Source organism: Eutrigla gurnardus, assembly GCF_963514095.1.
Source record: "Eutrigla gurnardus genome assembly, chromosome: 8".
NCBI lineage: Eukaryota > Metazoa > Chordata > Actinopteri > Perciformes > Triglidae > Eutrigla > Eutrigla gurnardus.
The window spans coordinates 12,031,928-12,057,084 of record NC_139922.1 but is presented as its reverse complement, the minus strand read 5'-3'; the positions used below and the strand labels follow the sequence as shown (position 1 = coordinate 12,057,084).

The 25,157-nt window shown below is 45.0% G+C and overlaps 1 protein-coding gene across 1 annotated transcript in view; it reads left to right on the top strand.

The window, feature by feature from the left end:
• lamb2l (laminin, beta 2-like) overlaps positions 1-24,596 on the top strand; it is a 57,270-nt gene extending 32,674 nt beyond the window's left edge. The window contains exons 7-35 of the mRNA XM_084015583.1: positions 250-313; positions 910-1,112; positions 1,302-1,422; positions 1,766-1,954; positions 2,509-2,688; positions 2,797-2,909; positions 3,186-3,265; positions 3,365-3,521; positions 5,108-5,248; positions 6,820-6,981; positions 7,127-7,248; positions 9,050-9,170; positions 9,688-9,880; positions 9,979-10,122; positions 10,851-11,082; positions 11,176-11,339; positions 11,451-11,675; positions 19,164-19,378; positions 19,481-19,577; positions 19,957-20,329; positions 20,434-20,618; positions 21,134-21,381; positions 21,776-21,991; positions 22,105-22,249; positions 22,429-22,636; positions 22,846-22,987; positions 23,114-23,290; positions 23,406-23,571; positions 23,857-24,596. Coding sequence (XP_083871709.1) covers positions 250-313; positions 910-1,112; positions 1,302-1,422; positions 1,766-1,954; positions 2,509-2,688; positions 2,797-2,909; positions 3,186-3,265; positions 3,365-3,521; positions 5,108-5,248; positions 6,820-6,981; positions 7,127-7,248; positions 9,050-9,170; positions 9,688-9,880; positions 9,979-10,122; positions 10,851-11,082; positions 11,176-11,339; positions 11,451-11,675; positions 19,164-19,378; positions 19,481-19,577; positions 19,957-20,329; positions 20,434-20,618; positions 21,134-21,381; positions 21,776-21,991; positions 22,105-22,249; positions 22,429-22,636; positions 22,846-22,987; positions 23,114-23,290; positions 23,406-23,571; positions 23,857-23,993 — 4,920 coding nt within the window. The 3' untranslated portion in view covers positions 23,994-24,596. The remainder of the gene's footprint in view (positions 1-249; positions 314-909; positions 1,113-1,301; positions 1,423-1,765; positions 1,955-2,508; positions 2,689-2,796; positions 2,910-3,185; positions 3,266-3,364; positions 3,522-5,107; positions 5,249-6,819; positions 6,982-7,126; positions 7,249-9,049; positions 9,171-9,687; positions 9,881-9,978; positions 10,123-10,850; positions 11,083-11,175; positions 11,340-11,450; positions 11,676-19,163; positions 19,379-19,480; positions 19,578-19,956; positions 20,330-20,433; positions 20,619-21,133; positions 21,382-21,775; positions 21,992-22,104; positions 22,250-22,428; positions 22,637-22,845; positions 22,988-23,113; positions 23,291-23,405; positions 23,572-23,856) is intronic.
• Positions 24,597-25,157: the final 561 nt, after the last annotated feature.

The following is a 25,157-nucleotide window of genomic DNA, read 5'->3' as shown; positions in this document are numbered from 1 at the left end:
AAAGAACAAAGAGGAGAGGCTTTCATGCCTACCTTGATCCAAGCCTTTGTACTTTTCAGGTTGGTCAGATCCAAGATTGCAGGTCGAACCGCGGTCCACACCATAGCAACATTCCAGCTCAGATCTGCCTTTGCCTTTGTTCATTTCATATAGTATGTCTGCTGTTGGTTAAGATATGTTGTTTTTAGCTGACATTGATCTTCATTCAGACCCAGGATCTAAAAAAAAGATGTCTGCTCTGTATTCAAGGTCATTTATAAGGTTTTGGATCCCGCCATCCATGTGAAAGACCCCTACAGCTTGGACATTCAAGGTCAGTGGAGAACTAAACTCTGAATATGGATCACTAACAGTATTATCAGTAGCACAACATAGTCTTTCATGTTACGTTGAAACAAAACGCTGCTTCATCAGAAGCATTAACAGTCTACTGCTTTTAAAGAAAGTAGGCTGTATGTTATTTTTTATAATAAGGCTAATAAGGCTTTATAATAAGGCTAATAAGGCTAAAAAATTTAACACCAGTCTTAAACATTTTAGCACACTAATTAAATTGAGATTTTTTCCTAAAATTGGTTAGCTTTTTAAAAAAATATAATAATTAGACAGGCAAAGGTGTATCATGAAATATGCAGACATTACCATACCATGAAAGACATGTAATGAGAGTGCACATAGAGGTTTTTGGTTTGTTTTTGGTAGTGGGAGTATTGTGAGTGTCTATGGAAGTATGTCATATATTCATAATGTATGTGAATAGCTGTGACCAGAGGGATGTGCAGGTATGTCCCAGGAGAAAGAGAGAGAAATGAATGAATGAATCTGTAAATAAATGGTAATTATTTGGATTCTTAGGATTAGGATTTCCAAATAAAACCTAATTAATCTTTTTTTTTTTTTCCTTTCCAGAACTTCTGCGTATCACCAACCTGCGAATCAACTTCACCAAGCTCAACACTCTGGGAGACGACCTGCTGGACCGACGCTTTGACGTCCTGCAGAAGTATTACTACGCCATCTATGAGCTGGTGGTCAGAGGGAGCTGCTTCTGTTATGGACACGCCTCAGAGTGCGCCCCAGTGCCAGGTGTGGACGCCAGGGAGAACGGCATGGTGAGCTAGTGGGCTACCACGAAAATCTGGATTTTTACAAGCATTTTGTTATTTGTTATCATCACCGTTGAAGATGAGAGAAACTTCAGCTCACCTAACTTGTTCCGTATACATTATTATTTATTATGCCATTATTATTGACTTCATTAACCTTTTTGCTCATCATTCTGCTGCATTGTGATTGGCCAGATTCACGGTCGCTGTGTATGCAAACATAATACAGAGGGCCTGAACTGTGAGCGCTGCCGACATTTCCACCACGACCTGCCGTGGAGACCAGCGGAGGCGGAGAACCCACACACATGCAGAGGTGGGAACACACACACACACACACACACACACACATGCACTGTCCCGCACATTTTATGAGACCATTATTGCACACGAACACACGCAAAATAACTTTTATAAACACACTGAGTCTGAACATGCTAGTCTTTCCTGAACGGTATTCATCATCATCTGCACTTGAAAGTATATTTAGATGCAGTAAAATAGCCTTATGTTGCTTTAAACATTAAAGAATGATATCTTTCACTTCCACTCAGTGAAGCATGCATGGTTGCCATGGTTGCGAACCTCTTATAGTCAAGCTTATGTTTGTATGAGTCTAAATAGTCTTTATCTGTTCAATGTCATGCTTGTGTCTCCAGAGTGCAACTGTAATGGCCACTCAAGCCATTGTCACTTTGACATGGCGGTGTATTTGGCCACGGGCAACATCAGCGGAGGGGTGTGTGACGACTGTCAGCACAACACCATGGGACGCAACTGTGAGATGTGCAAACCTTTCTACTTCCAAGACCCGATTAGGGATACCAGGGACCCACAAGTCTGTGTCGGTGAGTCTTCTGTTCTTTTGAACAAAATGTTTTCCAGCCGTTTCGTGGAATTGTGCACGTTAATAAATGGCATCTAAATCTGCCAGCAGGTTGCTTGTAATAATTCGGGCCCAAGCACCAACAACGTGCTCTGGGCCAACGTATGCTTTAGGGCGTGGCTACCTTGTGACTGAAAAAAAAAACAGCTTCACACCAGAAGTCAGATGGATCCAGATTCAGTAAGGTAGCTGCTCGGGTGCCGGTCTGCTGCTTGGGTGCCGGTCTGCTGCTTGTCTTCCTCAGATCCACCGGTCACTCCTTCACAGTCCAAATGCCGAACTCTAGACTTTAAAACTGTAGTCCACAAGCCAACAGGTGGCGTCGCGATGACTACAGTCTTTGCCCCCTACACACACACTAAGAACCGCCCTATTGAGCCACGATCATATGCACCAGTGTTGGATTCCTTCGCTGCTCTTTCTATTCAAGTTTCCCATTTATATGCATGTCAATTCGTTTTTTGCTTCATTCTTTCCCCCCTTTTTTATGCACTCCCTCTGACCTCTGACCCCTAGCCTGTGACTGTGACCCAGTCGGATCATTGGAGGGAGGAGTGTGCGACAGTCACACCGACCTGGACATGGGGATGATCGCGGGACAGTGTCGCTGCAAAGCCAACGTCAAAGGCACACGCTGCGACGACTGCAAGGAAGGGTATTACGGACTCAGCCAGAACGACCCGCTGGGTTGTCAGCGTACGTATGTGTGTGTGTGTGTGTGTGTGTGTGTGTCTGCCACTGAAAAACACTTTTTGTGTTTCAGCAAACTCACATAATCTGTGTGTGTGTGTGTGTCTCCATCAGCTTGCAACTGTGACCCTCGTGGCATCATAATGATGGGAGCTCCTTGCGACCAGATCAGTGGGGACTGCTCCTGCAAAAGATATGTCACTGGTCGCTACTGCAACCAGTGTCTGGTTAGTAACAACGGTTCTTCATTTAAATCTGTTGCTAGTTTTGCGTTTTAAATCAAAAGATCATATATGTGACTGTTAATTAGCAATCGTAGTTGACTGTGAATTACTCAGTTTTGAAGTGTAGGTTTTCTTTTCATCAGCCAAGGATAGCAAATACATATCACGATGTATGACATATGATAAAGGAGCATATTTCATAGTAACAGTTGCATAAGCTGTGGACAAAATGCAGAGTGTAAATCCGACACACTATGAGATGTATTTCCCTCCCTGTAGCCTGAGTACTGGGGGCTCAGTAACGACCTGGCCGGCTGCAGATCATGTGACTGTGACTTCGGTGGAGCTTTCAACAACAGGTTTAGATTTTCAAGATTTTATACACCCGTCTATATGCTTTTGAGAAAGACACGTCTTGTTTTGGCAGGTGTAAAGTTTGAGTCCGATTGTTCCTTCAGGTGCGTGATGGAGAACGGCCAGTGTGACTGCAGGAGGCATCTGATTGGTCGCCAGTGTTCAGAGGTCCAGCCTGGGTATTTCTGTGCACCGCTGGACTACTACAAATATGAGGCCGAAGACGCCACTGGACACTCCCCCGGTGACTCTGTTCTTCCAGTGAGTGCACTACTATGATAGCTCACTTATTCACATGTCAGGTCACTAGGATTCAGGCTCATAACAATCTCCGAAATGGAAGCGTAAGCTGCTGCATTGGCATGGTGTCGTTGCCACAAGGCACTGGGGGGGAGATGAAATATAAACAAAAACATGTGTTTAATATTATGTATGTGCAGAGTTTTATCGGATACTTAAACTTACCTAAATGTTGAATATTCATTTGTTGTCTACAAAGCAGTTCTCTACTCGAGGAGACATTTCACCTGTTCGGAACTGCAGAAACAGTCTCAGAGAAAATAGGAGCCCATGTGTCTTTGCCCTCCTCCAAGTCCCTAAATGACATGAACCTTTTCTTATTTGGAATCATATTGCACAACAGTTACAAAGAGACAGCTACTGTAACAGGCCTGTTCCTGCCGTCACTGACACATCTCATCAATCTCCTGATCGCTGTTTCTATCCTCTACCATCTCAGTTCTCACATTCTTGACTGTCTCTGTCTCCCTTCCACCCACCTCCGTCCTCTCCCCTCCAAGAATACCCCCTGCCCGCTTCACTTCCCCAGTCAGCCTTTCGGGCAAGCTCAGACATTCCACTTACACGCTTACAACATCACAACTACAGGAATGTGGAGAAAAACAGGCAACACTGCAAGACATGTCTGAGGATGGATATTGAGTCAGTGCTGAAGGACAAAAAAAGATGAACATAGAGGGAACAGTCAAAGCATTCTGCATTTCTGTACAGAAGTGAAACTCCACAGCTGAAGTGACCCATAAAAACAGCAGACAGTTGCACGGATACCAACCTGTCAGAACTGATTATTGCCGCGCTGCACTCACGCTCACTAGTACGTACATCACACACACACGAAAACACACGCTCAGCCTCAAATTCTTTGTTTCCCTCTGTCACGCTCCGGCAGTTTTAGCACAGTATGGTTCTTTGTGCTCTGTCTTGTCTTTTTCACTTTTCAGAATGAGAAAGCAGGACGAACCCCTGTATTTTGTAAAGTGCTGTAAAATGTTTATGAAAATCTAATTTCCTCATCTGTTGACTCATCATCTATCCTCCTCTCCTGTCATTTCACCTCCTCTCTTGTCATCTCCTCTCCTGCTCTCCTGTCATCTCCTCTCCTCTCCTGTCATCTCCTCTCTTATCATTTCATCTCCTCTCCTCCTTTCTTGTTGTCTCCTCCTCTCCTGTCATCTCCTCTCCTATCCTCTCCTCCTAACTTCACTCCGTCTTCTCTCCTGTTGTCTCCTTTCTTGTCACCTCCGCTCATCTTTTTTTCGTCAACTCTCTTCTCCTGTCTTCTCCTCTCCTACTCTTTTAATTTCTTTTCTCTGCTGTCATTTCATCTCCTCTCCTCCCCTGTCGTCTCCTTTCCTTTCCTGTTGCCTCATCTTTTCTCGTCACCTCTCCTCTCCTCGTCTCCTGTCATCTCCTCTCCTGTCGTTTCCTCTCCTACTTAAATTTCTTTCCTCTTCCTTCATCTCTGTTGTTTCCTCTCCTGCCATCTTCTTCCCTTGTGTCCTCTCCTGTCATCCCCTCTCCTGTCGTCTCCTCTCCTCCTCTCTCAGGGCAAAGTTCGTCCTCAGGCAGAGACTGACTGTGTTCAGCATCTCAGCAACCAGCTGAGGAGGCACCGTCGTCACCGTCGCATCACCAACTCGCAGCAGCATCGGGCAGCACTAAGACGCATCCGCCAGCTGCAACAGACAGTAAGATATTTGCTTTGATTGACTCAAACCAACAACATACAGTAGAATCAAAGGGGTTATTAGCAAAGTTAATGGCATCCATCCACCCATTTTCTACCGCTTATCCTGTATTCAGGGTCGCGGGGGGCTGGAGACGATACCAGCTGTCATTGGGCGAAGGCAGAGTACACCCTGGACAGGTCATCAGTCTATCACAGGGCTAACATGTAGAGACAAACAACCATTCACACTCACATTCACACCTACGGGCAATTTAGAGTCATCAATTAACCTATCCCCATCCTGCATGTCTTTGGACTGTGGGAGGAAGCCGGAGAACCCGGAGAGAACCCACGCTTACACGGGGAGAACATGCAAACTCCACACAGAAGGAACCCGAACCCAGCCCGGGAATCGAACCCGGGACCCTTTTGCTAGCTCATGAATGGCAGTCATTAAAGATAAATAGGGTCAAGCTCCACATTATCATTTATTATAATAAATAAAATGCCTATGTACAGCGCAACATTTGTAAAGCTTACAGTTGTGATCATGAACCAATTTGAGGCTACTTAACTAGCTAATGAAATGCTTGGCTGTCAATGATGATGTTATTTCAAAGTGGTCAAGCTGAAAATGAGGTTGATCTATGGCTGTAGTACACTATGTCTATTTTGGAACAGTGACTTTTTATAACTTATCTAGAGAGTACCAAGTGTATGCAGAACATGAGAGATCATGGTTATTCATCACCATTAATATAATTCTCTATTAGTAACAAAAGAAGTTTGCGTCTGCTTGTTATTATAAATTTAGATGTCACAATATCTCATTGGCGTACTGGGTAGCACTGTCGCCTCACAGCGAGAGGGTCCCGGGTTCGATTCCCGGGTCGGGCTCGGGTCCGGGTTCCTTCTGTGTGGAGTTTGCATGTTCTCCCCGTGTAAGCTTGGGTTCTCTCCAGGTTCTCAGGCTTCCTCCCACAGTCCAAAGACATGCAGGATGGGGATAGGTTCATTGGTGACTCTAAATTGCCTGTAGGTGTGAATGATTGTTTGTCTCTACATGTTGGCCCTGTGATAGACTGGCGTCCTGTCCAGAGTGAACTCTGACAGCTGGGATTGGCTCCAGCCCCCCGCGACCCTGAATACAGGATAAGCGGTAGAAAATGGATGGATGGATGGATGGACAATATCTCCTTACAGTATAATATTTAATCAGGATAACATTTTATTGAAAGACGATACATTTTCTTACTTACAGTCAAATGAATTACTCAGTTGTGAAGTGGAGGCACTTCAATTAACTACAAGTAAATAAAAATCTTATAGTATAAATCGATCTTCAGATATAGATTAAGTCTTTAAAATGGAAAATGAGAGTAGCAGAAGAAAATGAACAAGACACTGTTTCTCAATCAAGTTGAATTACAGCAGCTCTAGTCTTCATGGAAGCTGCTTCATTAGACTTTTCATTCATTAAACTTAAAGAGCATGCACATCCTGTCATACTGGAGTAAGTAGAAACCAAAAGGAACTTCTAAAGTAGAGGTGGTAATAGTTGGAATGTGTTCATGTGTCTTTCTCTCTCAGCCAGATGTGAAGGCTGTTCATAGAGAGCACACTCTCAACCACATGGTGACGTGGACAGGACCTGGTTTTGCCCGCGTTAAAGATGGCGCCGGACTGGTTTTCACTATCGACAACATCCCCTACGCCATGGAGTACGACATCATGATCCGCTACGAACCCGAGGTGTGTGAGTGTGTGGACCTCACCTGACCCACAAGATTGATGTAGTGATGGTCTTTTGGACTAAGCCTTGTGTGTGTGTGTGTGTGTGGTGTTTGTGTGTGTGTGTGTGTGTGTGTGTGTGTGTGTGTGTGTGTGTGTGTTGTAGTCCACAGAAGACTGGGAGGCCATAGTTAGTATAACATCTGTACTGCTGCCGTCCAGTCTCCGGTGTGGAAACCTCCTACCAACTGAACAGCTCTACACTGTGACTATGCCGCACCGCAAGAGGTACCAAAACTTGAATATATATATGTCTCTGTCTCTGTGTGTGTGTGTGTGTGTGTGTGTGTGTGTGTGTGTGTGTGTGTGTGTGTGTGTGTGTGTGTGTGTGAGAGAGAGAGAGAGAGAGAGAGAGAGAGAGAGAGAGAGAGAAGTCGCTGAAGGATTTGTGGAAGCATTCCAGGTGTTGATAGGGTTTATGTTGTTTTATTGCTCAGGAACAATTGCATCATTACATTGTTGTCACTGAAACCTGCCCTGGCTTGTATGAGTCAAGTCTGTATTTTATGCTTATTTCACTGTACTCTGATTTTTACTGTTGATGCACTGATAGTAAGGGAAACATACCAGAAGGCAAACATACCAGAGACATACCTTTAAAGGATCCAAGATAACTGAGATGATAAACCCCCTCTAGGAATTGCGATGTTGAAATCTCAAAAATGAATACAAATTCAACCAATCCCTCTGAACTATGCACAAGCCAACATGCATTGCAAGTTCTTTTTTAATTGCTGTGAATTCAGGCATCTTAATCTGCAATAATCCCCCAAAAAGCGTGCAAAAACCTTGAGAGATAATACTGTGCCATTCATACGACCAAGCAAAGAGATTTCAAACCAAGCAAGGCTTTTTTCATCGTCTTATTGAACACGTTGAAAAAAGGTAGCCAGAGCTGCTGATCTTTGGTTGCAAAGGTTTGGAAACAACCAAATTCACTGCAGAAAACAAATGCAGCGTGTCCTGTGTTGTTGGTAGAAGCTAGGAAAGCGATCCAGCAGTCTTTGCGTAGCCAACAATAATACTATTTTTAATAAAATGGGGTGGATGTGGCTCATGGGGAGAGAGCGGGTCATCGTTTATCCACAAGGTTCCCCAGTTCTACTGTCCAAGTGTCTTTGACAGAAACACTGAACCCCAAGGTCCTCCTTGTGAGATTCAAAGTTAATGTCTAATAATGTCCACTGTATCCTGCAGCTTTTACATTCATGTCACCTACAGGATGAATCATCATCGGGTCCGAATTTTAATCCATCCAATACTAATCACTTTCTCATCAGCCTCACCTCAAAATGTTTTTGTCATACAGATCAACCAACTTCTTGTTATAAAGTTCATTTTTAATCTGAGGGACATTTGCTTTTGACTGTTCTCATCTTGGTCTTTAGTTCAAAGGCTTTTTAAGAGACTCATTTTAAGCCTGAAATCATTACAGCACCATGTTTCCCTCATGTTGATCTTCTGATACCAAAGGCTTAAGCAACACATCAGACAGATTACTGTAGATCAGACTACAATAAGTGTTAATTATTCTTGAAATGAAGAAAAAACAGGAAATTATAGGATAAAGAACAGGGAGAGCCTAACACTCAGACTGTTCAGTTTCAATCAGCTGAAAAGCCTTTCAGAGTCTGAACTCATCTGGAACTAAGAGGTCAGGCCTTTCCCGGATCTGGCTGTCTCAGCGGACCGTAGCTGGCCTTCCGTTCTCCGCTGAGGTTGGTCTGTCAGCCAAAACCAATTAGCAAAGTGAGCCAAAAACAGAGACGGAGAGTTTCATGCCAAACGTGGGTAGAGGACTGATCTCGGTGCCTCTGGTGAACGGTGGTTGGTTTAGAAATAGACGAGAAGTCAGATATGGAAGTAGGAAGTAACCTATCACCAAAACTGCCGCCAAATTGAAATGTATTCATTACTCATCTTTTTTTTTTAAGTATTTTATCATTTCTGTAGTCAAACACAATGTTTCAGATTTTCATAGCTTAGTTTTACTAAAGTTAAGGTAAGTGGTATGTGTTTTATTTTCCAGATACATCCAGATGCCCAGGCCGTTCTGCCTAGAGCCCAGTAATCGTTACGTGGTTGCAATCAGGTTCCAGCGCCACGGGGTCTCACACAGACATCTCACCGCCTTCATTCTCATTGACTCGGTGAGCTACCGCCTCCACCTGTATGTCTCATTTCACAAACAATCAATTGATTAATGGAGAAAATAAACCACAAATGATTAATGAAAATAATCAGTAGTTGCAGTTTGTGACAAAACAACAAGACAAGAATTTTCAATGCAGTACAAACTCCCACCACGAGGCTTCCCTCTAGTGGTGGGAAAATACAAATGCAAGTCTTTCATGTATTTAAGCTCAGGGTGAGCTTTAAAAACAAACTAAATCCAGTTATTTGTCCTTTAAAGACATTAAAGTAACTTCTTGAAACAGATTTTCCTAATGCAGCATGTATCTATCCCCCTTTTTATGCACAAAATTATATCAATATAAGGCATATTTCTAGACAGTTGTTTTCTCTCTGTGTTCCATTTTTATGTCTTGTTTAACAATAGGACAGTTGTCTTTACTGCCTCCCTGGCTCACAATCCCAGCTTATTTATATCACATAACTGCAATATATCTGTTTTCTTTTCTAACCTTTGTTTTTTTCCCCCAATAGCTGGTTCTGATCCCCAAATACACTGAGCTTCCTGGTTTCCAAGGTAATGAGCCAGAGGCTGAGAACAGGCGGAAGGAGATGATCCTCTACAGGTGTCCGGACTCCTTTATGATCACGCCGATGCCCGCTCTGGCTGAAATGTGCTCCAAACTCATCTGCAGTATTTCATCTATTATTCATGATGGTGCTCTGTGTAAGTAGATACAGAAACACACAAAACAAGCACAGATTTCTCGGATGTGTTCACGGACAGTTTAAATCTTACCTTTTATGTGCATCTGTTGTATGCAGCCTGTCAGTGTGACCCTCAGGGCTCCCTCAGTGGTGAGTGTGATAAGGTGGGAGGTCAGTGCCATTGTAAACCCAACGTGATGGGTCGCCGCTGTGACCAGTGTGCCCCAGGAACCTACGGCTTTGGAGTGAATGGTTGCACTGGTGAGTTCAATGATCAGCAAAGGCAGTTTTTCTCGTCACTGTTGCAATTTAACGTTTCATCCTGGGTGATATTGGGACTTTTGAAATCCATTGACTTTGAAAATCGACTGTTCTAGTGCTGCTGTATGGAAAAAGTGTCCTGAGATCACTTTTGTTGTGATATGACACTAGAAATAAAATTCAAGTCAAACCAAAACTAACCTTTATTGATGTCTCATAAAATACAAAGACATTCTGTAATCAAGATTCTCCTTGAAATCAATTACATGAATTGCTTGACTCTTATTTTGAAGTATCTTTGTCCGAAAACAAAGCAAAAGATCATCAGTTGAATCCCCCGCAGCTTCTCTAATATTCACACAGAATGGCTAGTAAGAGTGCAAGTCTTCTATTTAATGGATTTATTGGCATCTAGTGGTGAGTTTGCAGATTGCACCCAACTGAATACCTCTCTGTTCACCCTTCCCAAGCTTGTCACAGAATTATGGTGGCCTTCAGGTAACATAAAACATGAAGTGCCTTCTCTAGAGCCAGTGTTTGTTTTGTCTGGGCTACTGTAGAAACATGGTGGTGCAACATTGCGGACTATGTTGCACCACCATATTGCAACGTAGTCTGCAAAAAAACAAAAACATATGCCCTTTTCTAAAAAGAAACCATTTTTTTGTTCCTGATTGTTACTAGCAATAGAAAAACAATGAATAACCCTTTAAACTTCTTCCTTCCAGCCTGTGACTGCAACCCAGAGGGTTCATTGAGCCACCAGTGTGACCCAGTTTCAGGCCAGTGCCAGTGCAGGCAGGGAGCCACTGGGCGCCAGTGCTCAGACTGCCAACCGGGCCAGTGGGGCTTCCCCAGCTGCAGCCCCTGCCAGTGTAATGGCCACGCAGACATCTGTGACCCCAGTACTGGGGAGTGTAGAGACTGCAGGGACTACACAGCAGGACACTTCTGTGAACGGTAAGGATCACTCCATTCCAGACTTGACTGAACTTCATCTCTCCCTGGTTATCAGACTCATATATATATATATATATCCCTTCTTGGTTCTAGTTGTGTGGATGGTTTCTTTGGAAACCCGGTGCTTGGTTCAGGGGAGCACTGTCGGCCCTGCCCCTGTCCTGGTAACCCTGGCTCAGATCACTTTAATGGCCACTCCTGTCAAGCTGATCACACCTCCAACCAGATCATCTGTAACTGCAAAGAAGGCTACACTGGTAAGCTATCACACTGCAGTGACATGCACTGCTTCTGAGGCTGATTCTGCAATGAAATGCTTCGATACTTAAGTCTCACAGCAGTGAAAAGCAGTCTTGATTTTCCCCTAGGGCCCCGCTGTGACCAGTGTGCCCCTGGTTACTTCGGCAACCCAGAGCAACCCGGTGGGCAGTGCCTCCCATGCATGTGCAACGGCAACATCAACACCGAGGACCCTGAGTCATGTGACCCCAGGACCGGCCAATGCCTCAAGTGCCTGTACCACACTGATGGTCTGTCCTGTGCCCACTGTCAAGACGGTTACTATGGCAACGCTTTGGTCCATGACTGCAGACGTGAGTGATGATCGTTGAAGTACATACATTGAAGTACAATACATTTTCTTATCTTGCCCCCAAATTTGGTTTATTCTTGTAAATGTGGATGATGTTTGGACTGAAACAGGCAGTAAGTAAACCCTTTGCTGAAGCGCCTTAAACTACTGTTGGGGTTGTAGCAGGAGCAGATTTGGTTATCAACAGTTAATTATCAATATCAATATGATTATCGGTATTAATAATTATATTTAATATATTATCATGATATAATCATGAATAAACGGGGCACCACCCTGGGATCAGGGAAAAGATAACCTAAAACTGTATTCAGTCTCAATATGAAGGTTTTATACTCACATGCCAATCATCGTGATCATTGGCATAGGAGTACAAAACCAATCGAACAATTAAAAAGGCGTGAAATTCAAGCACTAGCCTTCACAACCTGCTGTTATCCAGTGACATATACACAACAAGCACAAGAGACCGCTAGCTATAATATAATAAGATTTATTAAAATCAGTAATAATGATCACAATCAATAACACTGCAATTAACAAAGCCTTATTACCTAACTACCTAACACACAAAGCTAAGCTTAAACAAAGGGAGATACACACGTGGAGTGTGTGTGTGCGTATGTGTGTGTGTGCGTGCGTGTGCGTGTGTGTGTGTGTGTGTGCGTGCGTGCGTGTCGAGAGAGAGAGAGAGAGAGAGAGAGAGAGAGAGATGGCTATGGGCGGCCACCGGATGGAGCTATTCCTCGCAGCGTTCAGGGGCGGAGCCACTGAGGTTCGATGGGGTAGCGAGAGAGAGAGAGAGAGGTGGAGCTATTCCTCGCAGCGGTCAGGGGCGGAGCCACTGAGGTCTGACGGAGTAGCGAGAGAGAGAGAGAGAGAGAGAGAGAGAGATAGCCGTATGTAGCCACCAGATGTAGCTATGTCCCTAGCGCCCGCCGGGAACAGCTGGCTTAGGACACGTGTGTGCGGCGTGTATGTGTGTGTGTGTTAGCGGGACACGAACAAAGAGAGAGAGGATGCGCGAGCGATATTCGGAGGGACAGAAAGCGTGCCGTTACCACACGGGCTCGCGTGAATGAACTGGCGTTTATTCCGCGAGACCGGTCTTTTAACTGATAGTAGAGGCTTTCTGAGCTCGCGAATATGGCGGAGGTTAGTCGGAAACACTGTTACAGAAATCAACCCAGCGGCGATCACGATCAGTATTCAAATACAGCAGCACATGAACCAACGGACTCGGCGGTCCGCGATCAGAACTTAAAACACATTAACAAGAATTACAAGCATATCCTACACTATCACTTGTGTCTCTGCCCAGACTGATAGCCTCTTACTGGTATCGTTGCATAAGACGATGACGGCGTTCCGTAACGGCGGTGGTTCGTGAGTCCCCGGCGTCAGCGGGGGACGTGATGAGTCGGCTTCGTCCAGACGAGAGCGGAGCGGGTTTCCTCTCGTTGATCAAACTCAAATAAAGAAAACAGTCCGTGTTTCTTTCTTCCACGGACGGCGATATAATCGCGGCTTGGCGATTTAGTCAGCTTACTTCAGACAGCGTCTGGTAGCTGGACGGCAGGAACCGGCTTGGTTCCTCTTGTTGCAGCGGTGCGCTGCGGGAGGGGGTCGCCTCCCGTTGCAACGTGGTGTTGCGCCGGTTGTAGGAAGAGGCCAGAGTAGGAGTCGGAGTAAGTGTGAATAAGAGAGCGTTCTCCGGGCGGCTTCGGTTTATAAAGCTCAGGCCGCTCCAGGGGACCCCCCGGGGTTCCCTGAAGATGTCAGCCAATAGGATGGTTGGGTGGCGTCGCATCTCTCACCTGGGTGAGATGTGAAACTAAAATGGCGGTGTAGTTTTTAATCCCCTTTGTCCCTTTGTCCTGGCCGCATGTGTAGGCTTCTGTAGGCCGCATTGTGTAGTCCTAACGGTTAGGTCCCAACAGTCCCCCTTTTGGTCTGAAGGTTGAGGTGTGGGACGCAACCTTCGGAGCAACATAAGGGCCGAACCGTCCATGTATTCCTTGACACATGTGGGAGTCCAAACAGTCTGTATATTCCATGGAAAAGAGGTTAAACAGTTCATTCAGGTTAAAGTCCATAACTTGATGGAGGCATTGTCTGGGCAGAGATTGAGGCAAGGTCTGGGCAGAGATTTCTACGGTCTGGGCAGAGATTTCTATGGTCTAACCTATATCAAACATCTGCTAAGACACAATTTTCACAAACATCAACATTGTCATTACACTCAGGTAGTTTCAAACAGGACACACCCCAACTATGAAACGGAACGAAGGAGGAAAAGGAAAGCGAGGAAAAGGAGAAGGGGTTAGTGGTCGTTTGGTTTACTCCTGGAGAAGATTTAAGTTAGCCATATTTACTATGTTGTGGCTCAGGGCTGTAACACTCCATGTAGCCAGAAACAGAGGAAATGTCAGAGGCGCTGTCATTATCTGAGTTGTCATGTTTGTACACTGCTGGTTCACGTGACTGGGACAGAATTTCGGAGTAGGGCTTCCTACTACTTCTGTGTGAATGCCCATCTCGACGCAGTTGGTGGGCATGTCGGTGATGCTCAGTATCCCCACGCCGTCTCTTACCAGGCTTCTGGGGGGAGTTTAGTGATGGTTGGGTCGAGTCACGCCATAGCGCTATCGTTTTTATCAGCTTCTCGATCGGGTCGCACGGATCCCTATCTTCGTCAGTTTGGGAGTTTGTCTGATTCCAGGGGCGTGCTGGCCGCTCACCCCCTTTCGCGCTGTTATGAGGGCTATGCTTTAAGGCGGCAGACGTTTCGGACGCAGATGTGTCGAAGTTAGCGGGCTGGCTTTTAAGTTTGCGCGCTGAGTGGGTTTCCCAAGCCATCTGTGCATAATTACGAATCTCTTGCATGGAGAGTCGATGTGTCCTGAAGTGTATGGTGGCATCGTAGCGCACACTTTCGTGTAGGTTATGCAGGAAGAGGGCCTTGAAGGCAGGCTCTTCCTCCACTCCTGGGGAGTTACGGCCCTGAGCATAGGCGGCTCTGAAGCGCCAATAGTACTCCGTGGGTGATTCCTGCCCCTCATGTACGACGGCGAGGGCACTGATCGTAGCGGCGGCGGGATCCCAGTCCCGGCTATACTCCTTCCGGAGTGCTGCACAAAGTCTGGAGTATCGGTCCTGGGTTCTGGGTGCAAGTGTTCCTATGAAACTGCGGACATGTCTGGTTGTGGTCTTCCCGACTAGTCTGAGCTTCTCCCGTGAGGAGGCATGGGGGAGGTCAATCAGGAGTCTGTCTAACTCTCTCAAATATTCGTCAATATTATGGTTCGAGTTGTCGGGATCAAAATGTTGAATATCTTTAGCCATGCTCTCTAGCTCTTCAAAGCGGAAGCGCTGTGGCGTCCTTTCTGGTGAAGGCGAGACTAAGCTAGGTTGAGGAGGCGCGTCGCAAATTACAGGTTTGTTCCAAAGATAGGAAGATTTTGGAGGAGAACTTGTGTAAGTTCCACTGCTGGTTTCTTCGCTGTCTGTGTCGGAGCAATGGGAAGCTGCGTAGCCATTACCGCTATCTCTCAGTGGAGTTTGTCTTAAGGACTTTGTGTCCGCTGGTAACTGTTCCCATCTTCTGCATGGCGGGGGAGTCGTATTTTCACTACAAAAAGAGTGGGAGTCGGAGAAGCCTGAATCACACTGACTGGCCGAGTCGGCTGAGGGAGGACATTCTGGTTTAGACTTCGACCACCTGTTCTTGTAGGACAAAAACTGGGACTCTGTGGTGTGCAGGACATCTAAATAACGCATGGCTCTCATGTCTGCTGCTTGAGCGTCGTGGAGGTGACAAGCACTTTGCTCCTCTAGTGCTACCACTTTTTTCTCTAGGGCAGATTTACTCTGAACCAAGAGACAGGTTTGTTTGTAGAAAGTCAGTAGCAAGCATTTTAATAATGGACCCTTGGATGATGTTACTTCATCAGATCTGCTGTTCAGTAACACGTTGATCTCCTCTTGGCACTCACTGAGATTTAGTTTCTGCAAAAACTCAGAGTAGCCTGTCTGAAGGCTCTGTGCCACAGATGAGATGAACTGTTCACAAAAGGTCTCCATTGTGTCTGGAGAGAAAGGAGGGGGGTTATGCAAATCACCTGATAAGGTGACTGGCGGTTCTCTTTTAGAGAGGTCAGCTTCACCCTCTAATGATTCTATACAGCAACTCAGACTTACTGTAGGCTGCTTACTTAATTCTTTGCCAAAGGCACGCTAACTGAAATGCGCGGCAGGAACAGTTAGGGAATTATTTTGAAATTTTAACTCGAGCTAGAACCCGTGGTGGAAATAGCAAGGTACAATTTCAACGTTCACAGAGTCGGTACACTCTGTGGCTCTATTCTCTGCTCTACTTCTAGTGAAAGGAAGAATACGGTGGCTTTACTTGTTCGGTGTTAATCGCAAGAGAAAAGAATGTATTTGTTGTTATACTGATGTGGGTGCACAGGTGAGCTGCGTCGACCTGTGACTTACAATGGAAATGTTAGTACTCTTCTACAGCCTGTGGACTGTCAATGAGGTGTCTCTAGCACCCCTGGTGAGTAATAACAGTGTTATAACGCGTCTTAGTATCCCTAACCCTGTGTTTGTTAGTATTGTTGTCAAACAATAAATGGCTAATCACAACATGCATATGCAACCCTCAACTGTATTTGCTTGGCAAATAGTAACAGGGAGCAAACAAATCGATCCTTGAACATCGATTTCTAAACAATGATATCAATAACAACAATTCCTATTATTGTTATTATTACTATAATTCTCAGGTTATTGTGCATAAATCTCTGGATAAAGCTGGTTTAAGAAGGCCTCACACGGGGCACCATTTATGTTGGGGTTGTAGCAGGAGCAGATTTGGTTATCAACAGTTAATTATCAATATCAATATGATTATCGGTATTAATAATTATATTTAATATATTATCATGATATAATCATGAATAAACGGGGCACCACCCTGGGATCAGGGAAAAGATAACCTAAAACTGTATTCAGTCTCAATATGAAGGTTTTATACTCACATGCCAATCATCGTGATCATTGGCATAGGAGTACAAAACCAATCGAACAATTAAAAAGGCGTGAAATTCAAGCACTAGCCTTCACAACCTGCTGTTATCCAGTGACATATACACAACAAGCACAAGAGACCGCTAGCTATAATATAATAAGATTTATTAAAATCAGTAATAATGATCACAATCAATAACACTGCAATTAACAAAGCCTTATTACCTAACTACCTAACACACAAAGCCAAGCTTAAACAAAGGGAGATACACACGTGGAGTGTGTGTGTGCGTATGTGTGTGTGTGCGTGCGTGCGTGTGCGTGTGTGTGTGTGTGTGTGTGTGCGTGCGTGCGTGTCGAGAGAGAGAGAGAGAGAGAGAGAGAGATGGCTATGGGCGGCCACCGGATGGAGCTATTCCTCGCAGCGTTCAGGGGCGGAGCCACTGAGGTTCGATGGGGTAGCGAGAGAGAGAGAGAGAGAGGTGGAGCTATTCCTCGCAGCGGTCAGGGGCGGAGCCACTGAGGTCTGACGGAGTAGCGAGAGAGAGAGAGAGAGAGAGAGAGAGAGAGAGAGAGAGAGATAGCCGTATGTAGCCACCAGATGTAGCTATGTCCCTAGCGCCCGCCGGGAACAGCTGGCTTAGGACACGTTTGTGCGGCGTGTATGTGTGTGTGTGTTAGCGGGACACGAACAAAGAGAGAGAGGATGCGCGAGCGATATTCGGAGGGACAGAAAGCGTGTCGTTACCACACGGGCTCGCGTGAATGAACTGGCGTTTATTCCGCGAGACCGGTCTTTTAACTGATAGTAGAGGCTTTCTGAGCTCGCGAATATGGCGGAGGTTAGTCGGAAACACTGTTACAGAAATCAACCCAGCGGTGATCACGATCAGCATTCAAATACAGCAGCACATGAACCAACGGACTCGGCGGTCCGCGATCAGAACTTAAAACACATTAACAAGAATTACAAGCATATCCTACACTATCACTTGTGTCTCTGCCCAGACTGATAGCCTCTTACTGGTATCGTTGCATAAGACGATGACGGCGTTCCGTAACGGCGGTGGTTCGTGAGTCCCCGGCGTCAGCGGGGGACGTGATGAGTCGGCTTCGTCCAGACGAGAGCGGAGCGGGTTTCCTCTCGTTGATCAAACTCAAATAAAGAAAACAGTCCGTGTTTCTTTCTTCCACGGACGGCGATATAATCGCGGCTTGGCGATTTAGTCAGCTTACTTCAGACAGCGTCTGGTAGCTGGACGGCAGGAACCGGCTTGGTTCCTCTTGTTGCAGCGGTGCGCTGCGGGAGGGGGTCGCCTCCCGTTGCAACGTGGTGTTGCGCCGGTTGTAGGAAGAGGCCAGAGTAGGAGTCGGAGTAAGAGTGAATAAGAGAGCGTTCTCCGGGCGGCTTCGGTTTATAAAGCTCAGGCCGCTCCAGGGGACCCCCCGGGGTTCCCTGAAGATGTCAGCCAATAGGATGGTTGGGTGGCGTCGCATCTCTCACCTGGGTGAGATGTGAAACTAAAATGGCGGTGTAGTTTTTAATCCCCTTTGTCCCTTTGTCCTGGCCGCATGTGTAGGCTTCTGTAGGCCGCATTGTGTAGTCCTAACGGTTAGGTCCCAACACTACTCTGGTTACAAAATTAAGTCTGATTGTATAGAATTCTATGAGAAAATGTCTCAAGCTCTTCATCCATACAACGTGATGTTCATTTTGCAAATTATGGTCAATTTAGAGCAGCAAGAGGCTCGCGAGCTGCGCAATGAGTGACACTGCTTTAGGGCGTGGCTACCTTGTGATTGACAGGTCACCAAAGCTATGTACTGCTGTGGACGGGGGCAGCAGCAAATCCATCTAAAATTTAAAAAATGATAACGTTTAAGTGAACATTATATTTAGAATATTTTCACCACTTTACCTTGCAGACAGCCCTTTCTGATGGGAAACTTAAGCTGTTTAATCGATCTATGCTCTCTCCACCACACATCATTGACAGAAAACTCGGTAGTTGCTGGTCTATAGCTGCCTCGACCGGTTTGTTTGTGCTCTTGTGTAATTTTTGTGTTTTAAAGGGTTAGTTTGGGTTCACCAGAGTCACATAATAACACAAAACCGATTGAGACAGCGGTAACCAGAAACTCTTGTGTTCTGCGAGGTAAAAAAGAGTCTTGTGTCTTTGAAGAGAGTAACTCCAGTCAGCAGCAATATAAAGTGGTGAAATATTCTAAATATAGCAGACACTTAAACTTTTTAGGTGAATATTACGTTTTGCTGCTGCCTCCCATCTACTGCAATACATTGCTTTGCTCCCACCTTCGGAGTAAATACACATTTCATTTTTTTATTTGCACAAGCTTGAAGTCTATTTTCCAGTGCTGTGGCACATATACTGTCTACACACAGTGTAACCTTCCTCCTTCTGTCTGTGCATTGAATATATGTTTCCCTTCTCAGGCTGTACCTGTGTGACTGCCGGCACCGTTCAGTCTGCTTGCAGTGACGGACAGTGTCAATGTGAACCGCAGACTGGAGCCTGCTCTTGCAGGGAGAACGTGGCCGGCCATAACTGTGATCAGTGCGCTCCTAACCACTGGAACTACGGTCAGGAAAGAGGCTGCGAGCCCTGCGGCTGTGACTCCCAACACGCCCTGGGGAATCACTGCAACATGGTGAGGAAGCACGAAGGCCTCCCGAAGCCTGGAAATAAATAATGCAAAAGTGAACTCGAACAAAAACGTATTTTGTATTCTTATTCTATCTGTCTTCTACAGTTCACAGGCCAGTGCCACTGTCAACCAGGCTTTGGGGGTAAACAGTGCACTGAGTGTGAGCAGTTCCACTGGGGAGACCCACAGGTGCAGTGTCAAGGTAAGTCATCTACTTCACTTTACATCATGGGCCACATTTTCATAACAGTCATGAACTTCTCTATTTACAGTAGTATATATATATATATATATATATATATATATATATATATATATATATATATATATATACACTATTTTGTTGACAACCCTCTGTTTATTCCTATTTAAATGCACCAGTAATCACTTTTGACCAGGTGCAATGATTACATCATGTCACAATTACCCAGGTGAAATAAATTCAACACATTTCACATTCACAATCAGTTAAATGTGACTGATCAGTTTCTAATAAGTATAATGCAGTGTTTGGTAAATGTTGACAAATCGCTTGCATTGTAAAAACCCTTTGCTGCCTCTTCCTGCCTCCTCCCATTCAGAGTGTAACTGCCATCCGCTGGGCTCAGAGATGGATCAATGCGATCGATTAACAGGGGCGTGCGAGTGCAAGGAGGGAGCGGCGGGGAAGCGGTGTGATGAATGCGCTCGCGGCTTCACTGGCGTCTTCCCCAAGTGTGTCCAGTGTCACCCGTGCTTCCAGCTGTGGGACGATGCGGTGTGCCAGATTAAAAGGGACCTGGAACACATCCAGTACACCGCGCAGAAGATCCTGGAGAGCGGGGTCACACCGGGAGTCGGGGACACGCGCATCAAAGAGCTGGAGAGGAAGCTGAAGCAAGTGCAGGATCTGATCAGCACGGAGGACAACGACAGGATCCACCAGCTGATTGGACAGAGCATCGATGACCTCAGGTGAGGATGTCACTTAGTGTTTGGATGTTCATTGAGGTTGGTTCGGATGCTCTGCTACCGGCAGCCTAGATATTATATATAATATGCTGCTCTGTGTGTTCCAGGGCTGAGATCGCCCTGACCGACGGGCGTCTGATGGGCGTCGCCCGAGAGCTAAATACAACAGCAGAAGAAGACGAGGCACTGGGACGCACATTGAGTGACCTAGAGAGAGAGCTGAGGGACCTCAACACTTCTGTGGCTTACAAGAAAAGCCTGCTAGATGACTACCTCACCTCAGGATTTGCAGGTAGCAAACTCAATCAAATCAGTTTTAATGAATATCATGTAGCAGCATAAGCAAACAATAATGTGATAGAAAATCTACTGAAGCCCTGCTAGGTGAGTGAGAAAAAAAATGATGGTGATCCATTCCAAGTCTTCATTTTTTTCCCTGTTCTTTGGCTGTGTTTATACCTTAAGAACAAATGAAAAAAGGGTTTTGTCATGATAATATCACGAGGTTCCTTTTTGTAAAACATTTTTTCAAGGTAATATTTTATGTTTTGGTCAGGATCATCTTTCTAAGTGTTTGTTGTTGTAATACTCATTTTGGCCATAAGAAGCTGAAGTGCACAGCTATTTCTAAACAGGTGGCAACCTGTTTAGAAATAGAAACCTTCTTTTCATCTGTTGCTAAGTCATAAACACTTGCCTCTCAGGGCTTCTTCTCTTAAAATATCACACATGCAAACAGTTTGAAAGAAATTCTGATTTTAGATATTATAGACAAAACCATAAGAAAATGTGCCTGCTTCCTCACAGATCAGTTTGAGAAAGTGAAGAAGTACTATCAGGAATCAGTGAAGGCGGAGGATAAATGCAATGCTTCAGTGTCCGGGCCTCTCAGTCCCGTGGAACAGTCCAAAGAAACCCGCGCTGTCACTGAAGACCTGCTGGACGCCAGTAAAGACAAGTTCCTGCGTGCTCTGGCTGCCCAGAACAAATCATTAAACGAGCTGCAGCAGAAAGCCCACAACCTGGATAAGAATGTCCATCACCTCAGTCACAAGGTAGGGAGTGTGCTTTTGTCTGTGTTTTTCTGTTATATTGTATTGCGTTTTCCCACTGTGCAATGATGCCATGTCGTGCAGAAGCAGGTTATTGCTCTCTTCTGGGGGTCCTTCATGATCAGGACTGCCTGGCCTTGGGTTAACTCTTCTGGCTGGGTCACATCCATCAGCAGGCGGTTCATTTGTGCTGTTACTTTCTTTAGCCAGTAGATGTGGATCATAGCTGTCAGCTGTCCAGTAGGGTAGTGCGTGTGTCTGTGTGTGTGTGTCTGTGTGTGTGTGGGCTTTTAACTGTTAATGATTTATATTTTCTGACTTTATATAAGAGAATTATTTCTAAATGTTTTTTTTATTCTATTTATAATGTATTATTATGTACTGTTGCTCCTTCCAGGTATGTGGTGGTCATAGCAATGCCAGTGTCAATGGCAGTTGCCCAGACAGCCCATGCGGTGGTGCCGGTTGCCGTGACAACAAGGGCAATCGCGTATGTGGAGGAGAGGGATGCAACGGCACAGTGAGCATTTCTTTAGCAGCACTGAATCACGCCAGAAACGCCACCGACAGTCTGAACAACGCCAACGAGGAGCTGCAGAGCGTGGCAAGAAAGGTCAGTTTTATGGACTAGAGAGTAGGAGTGATGGTGGATCCTCTTTTTTTCCATGACTGGAGACTGAAAAGTGTTACATTTCTCTGTTGACAAGTTGCTTTACCTGTGTCCAGCTCCAGGATATAGCCACTCTGACACAGGATGTAAAGATCCAGGCAATCAACACTCTAGAGAAAGCACAGAGGAAGAAGGACCACTTTGAAAACAATAACAAGAAGCTCAAAGATTTCATTAAGAAGATCAGAGAGTTCCTCACGGGTATGTCGATGTTGTAACTGGTAATATTTGCTTTGAATTAATGAATTCCAAAAGTGCCAAAAGTCCAGCATCAGTTCAACTGCAGAAGGATTTCTGCTGTGGCAGAAATGATTGTCTGGTATTTAATTAGCTGTTTTTTCTGCATTTAATTTGTCTTGTTGCTCCCTTCTGCTGTCCAGAAGAGGGAGCCGATCCAGAGAGCATAGAGAAGGTGGCTCTGCAGGTGTTGTCTATCACCCTGCCGGTCAACAGGACCACTCTGGACAAAATGGTCAAGCAGATAAAGGACAGCCTTTCCAACCTCACAAACATCGAGGGCATCGTCAACCAAACGGCACAGTACATCAACACAGCCAAGGAGCTGCTCGACAACGCTAAAGATGCCAAGTAAGCATATCATCACTCTAACCACAGCTGTATGATAGACCAGCATATATTTGGGCTACTATCTATGTCGTGTAGAAATGCTGCATAGGTGCCTTATAATTAAGTTAAATCTTATTTCCTACGATTTATTCGATTACAACATATGCTCATTCCTGAGGCCTATAACAATACGCTTTTGTATCCGTCTAATTTCTGGTGTGATTGTGCAGGAGTCGAGCAGAGGGAGTGAAGGATACAGCCAATAATACCAAGCAGGCATTGGATGTGTCTGAGAAGGCTATCGAGAAAGCAAGAAAAGCCCTGAAGGAGGCCCACAACAACCTGAACAGCACAAGGACTGCAACAGTTGAAGTACGGCTTTGTGTTTGACAAGTGCTCCCTCCGCCTATAGAACAGTTTATTTTAAATGCTGGGTTTTCTTCCCAACATCTCTCCAAATAACCCCCCTTAACTCTAAACTTTTCATCTCATTTCTAGGCGGATGAGAGGCTGACGCAGCTGGAGGATAAGCAGATGGATGTCATGATGCGTTTAAACAACCTCTCCATGGAGGTGGAAACTCTGAGGAACAAGACGGAGCAGAACAGACAGATGGCAAAGGACGCCAAAGCACTGGCTAACAACGCCACACAACTAGCATCCTCACTGGAGCAGGTGAGAATGTGGGCAGAGAACTTTCTGTCATGCTTTTGTCCCAAATGAATAAAAGGAAGCCAGTGTTGTGGATAGTACCACACTGCTACTCACGCTACTGTGTCGTCACTCCCAGAGCCTCAACGACACAGAGAAACGGTACCGGGAGCTGCAGATGAAGGTGGACTCTCTCGGTGGGGAGTCTGGAGGTCTGAAAAACATCAACGAGAAGGCCAAGAACATCAAGAAGGAGGCAGAAGACCTCTTCAGCAAAGCCAGCAAGGGGATAGAACAACTCAAGAGTGAGTACATGAAGCTGCTCTCAGTGCCAATCTATTCATGAGGTAGACTACGTTCAGTACACATAGTTTACACATTGGCTCTCCTTCTGTAAACTATTTCCTCTGAGAATATAGTGATATCTGTAGGTTTTTGAAGAGCCTCAAGTTTTTGTTCAGTGGTTATCAGGCATAGCCTGAGATATTTTATTAAAGATATAATACGTACCTTTTCCACATTAATGTCATCTACAAAGATGTCCCTGTTGTTCCCCATGTTGACCTCCGCCTTCCTCCTTGTGTTTGCAGAACTGGAGAAAAAGTTCAAGAGTAACGAGCAGCGGATGCAGAAGCAGCGCATGGAGCTGGACGAGCTGAAGGAAAACGCCACTGTGGTGCGGGACGAGATCCGCGAGCAAGTGCAGAAGTACAGCAACTGTTTGTGAGGACGCTGCACTTCCCAGTTTACCATTTGCTGCTGTATCCAGAGCAGAGTGCTATGACTGATGCTGTGACTGGGACAGAAAAACTACATCACCCATGAAAATAAAACGCTGCTCTGGTACCTCCTTTCTTTCACTGGTATATCAAGTTTTACACATTACCCGTCAAGTGTTATATCACTCCTCTGTCCATGTACTGTACCACTTTTGACTCCTAGATATCAACACTGTCCTGTGTGGTGTTTGTCTTTAAGCTATGACAACAAGTGGAGAATATTTGTTTTATCGCACAGGCCATGATAATTAATTTCATGAATAATAAGCAGAAGAAATATATCAGAATATGTTATCAGAAATATGTTATTTTTGACCAAAAGTGCTTTTAAGATGTATTTGTGTTTGCTGTAATTAAATATGTTAGTACATTTACATTTACAACATGACATTCCTATCAAGAGATATGTGGAAAAGTTAATTTTTTAAATTAAATGTTGTGTTTATTTTTATTACAAAAAAATACTTATAAATGCATACACGATTATTCTTATAAGCAAAAGTTCATTCTGAGGTACGATGATGGAGATGAAATAAATTTGATGCCGTTTATCACGTGTCCTGTTTGTGTGATAACATGTGCGCAATATATTTAATATTAAGTTACGCTTTAGAACACATTTGTTGAAGTAGATCTGTTGTTTTAAGTGATTGTCACCAGGGGGCGCTTTAAACTCAGCAAGGTGGTGTGTCCTTCCCTCTAGCTTGTCAGCCTTTCACTGCAGACATTTGGACGAGCACAGGTGTGATGAATGAAGCTAACGATAACTACGTTCCATTTAGGTGAGCCAGCTGCTGGGTCCTGCCCATTCACTGTTATAGCTCCGTGGAACAGAGTCCTCGTTAGCATTATTAACTGCAGCTGTGTATTTCCTTCTGCGACAGGTCAGAATGTCTGCTGTGAAAAAAGAAAAGCCAATTAAAAGCCTGTTAAAAACCCACACAGGTGTTTCCACTTAATTTGATTAGTCTGCGTGAGCTTGTACAGACTGCTTGCTGGACTTTCACCCGACTCTCCTGTTAAATTAAAGTCAAGTAATAAAAAGCGAAGTAAAGTCTATTCAACATTTTGTATTAACAATGGCTACTTGGCAGGGATTATGTTGTGCACGT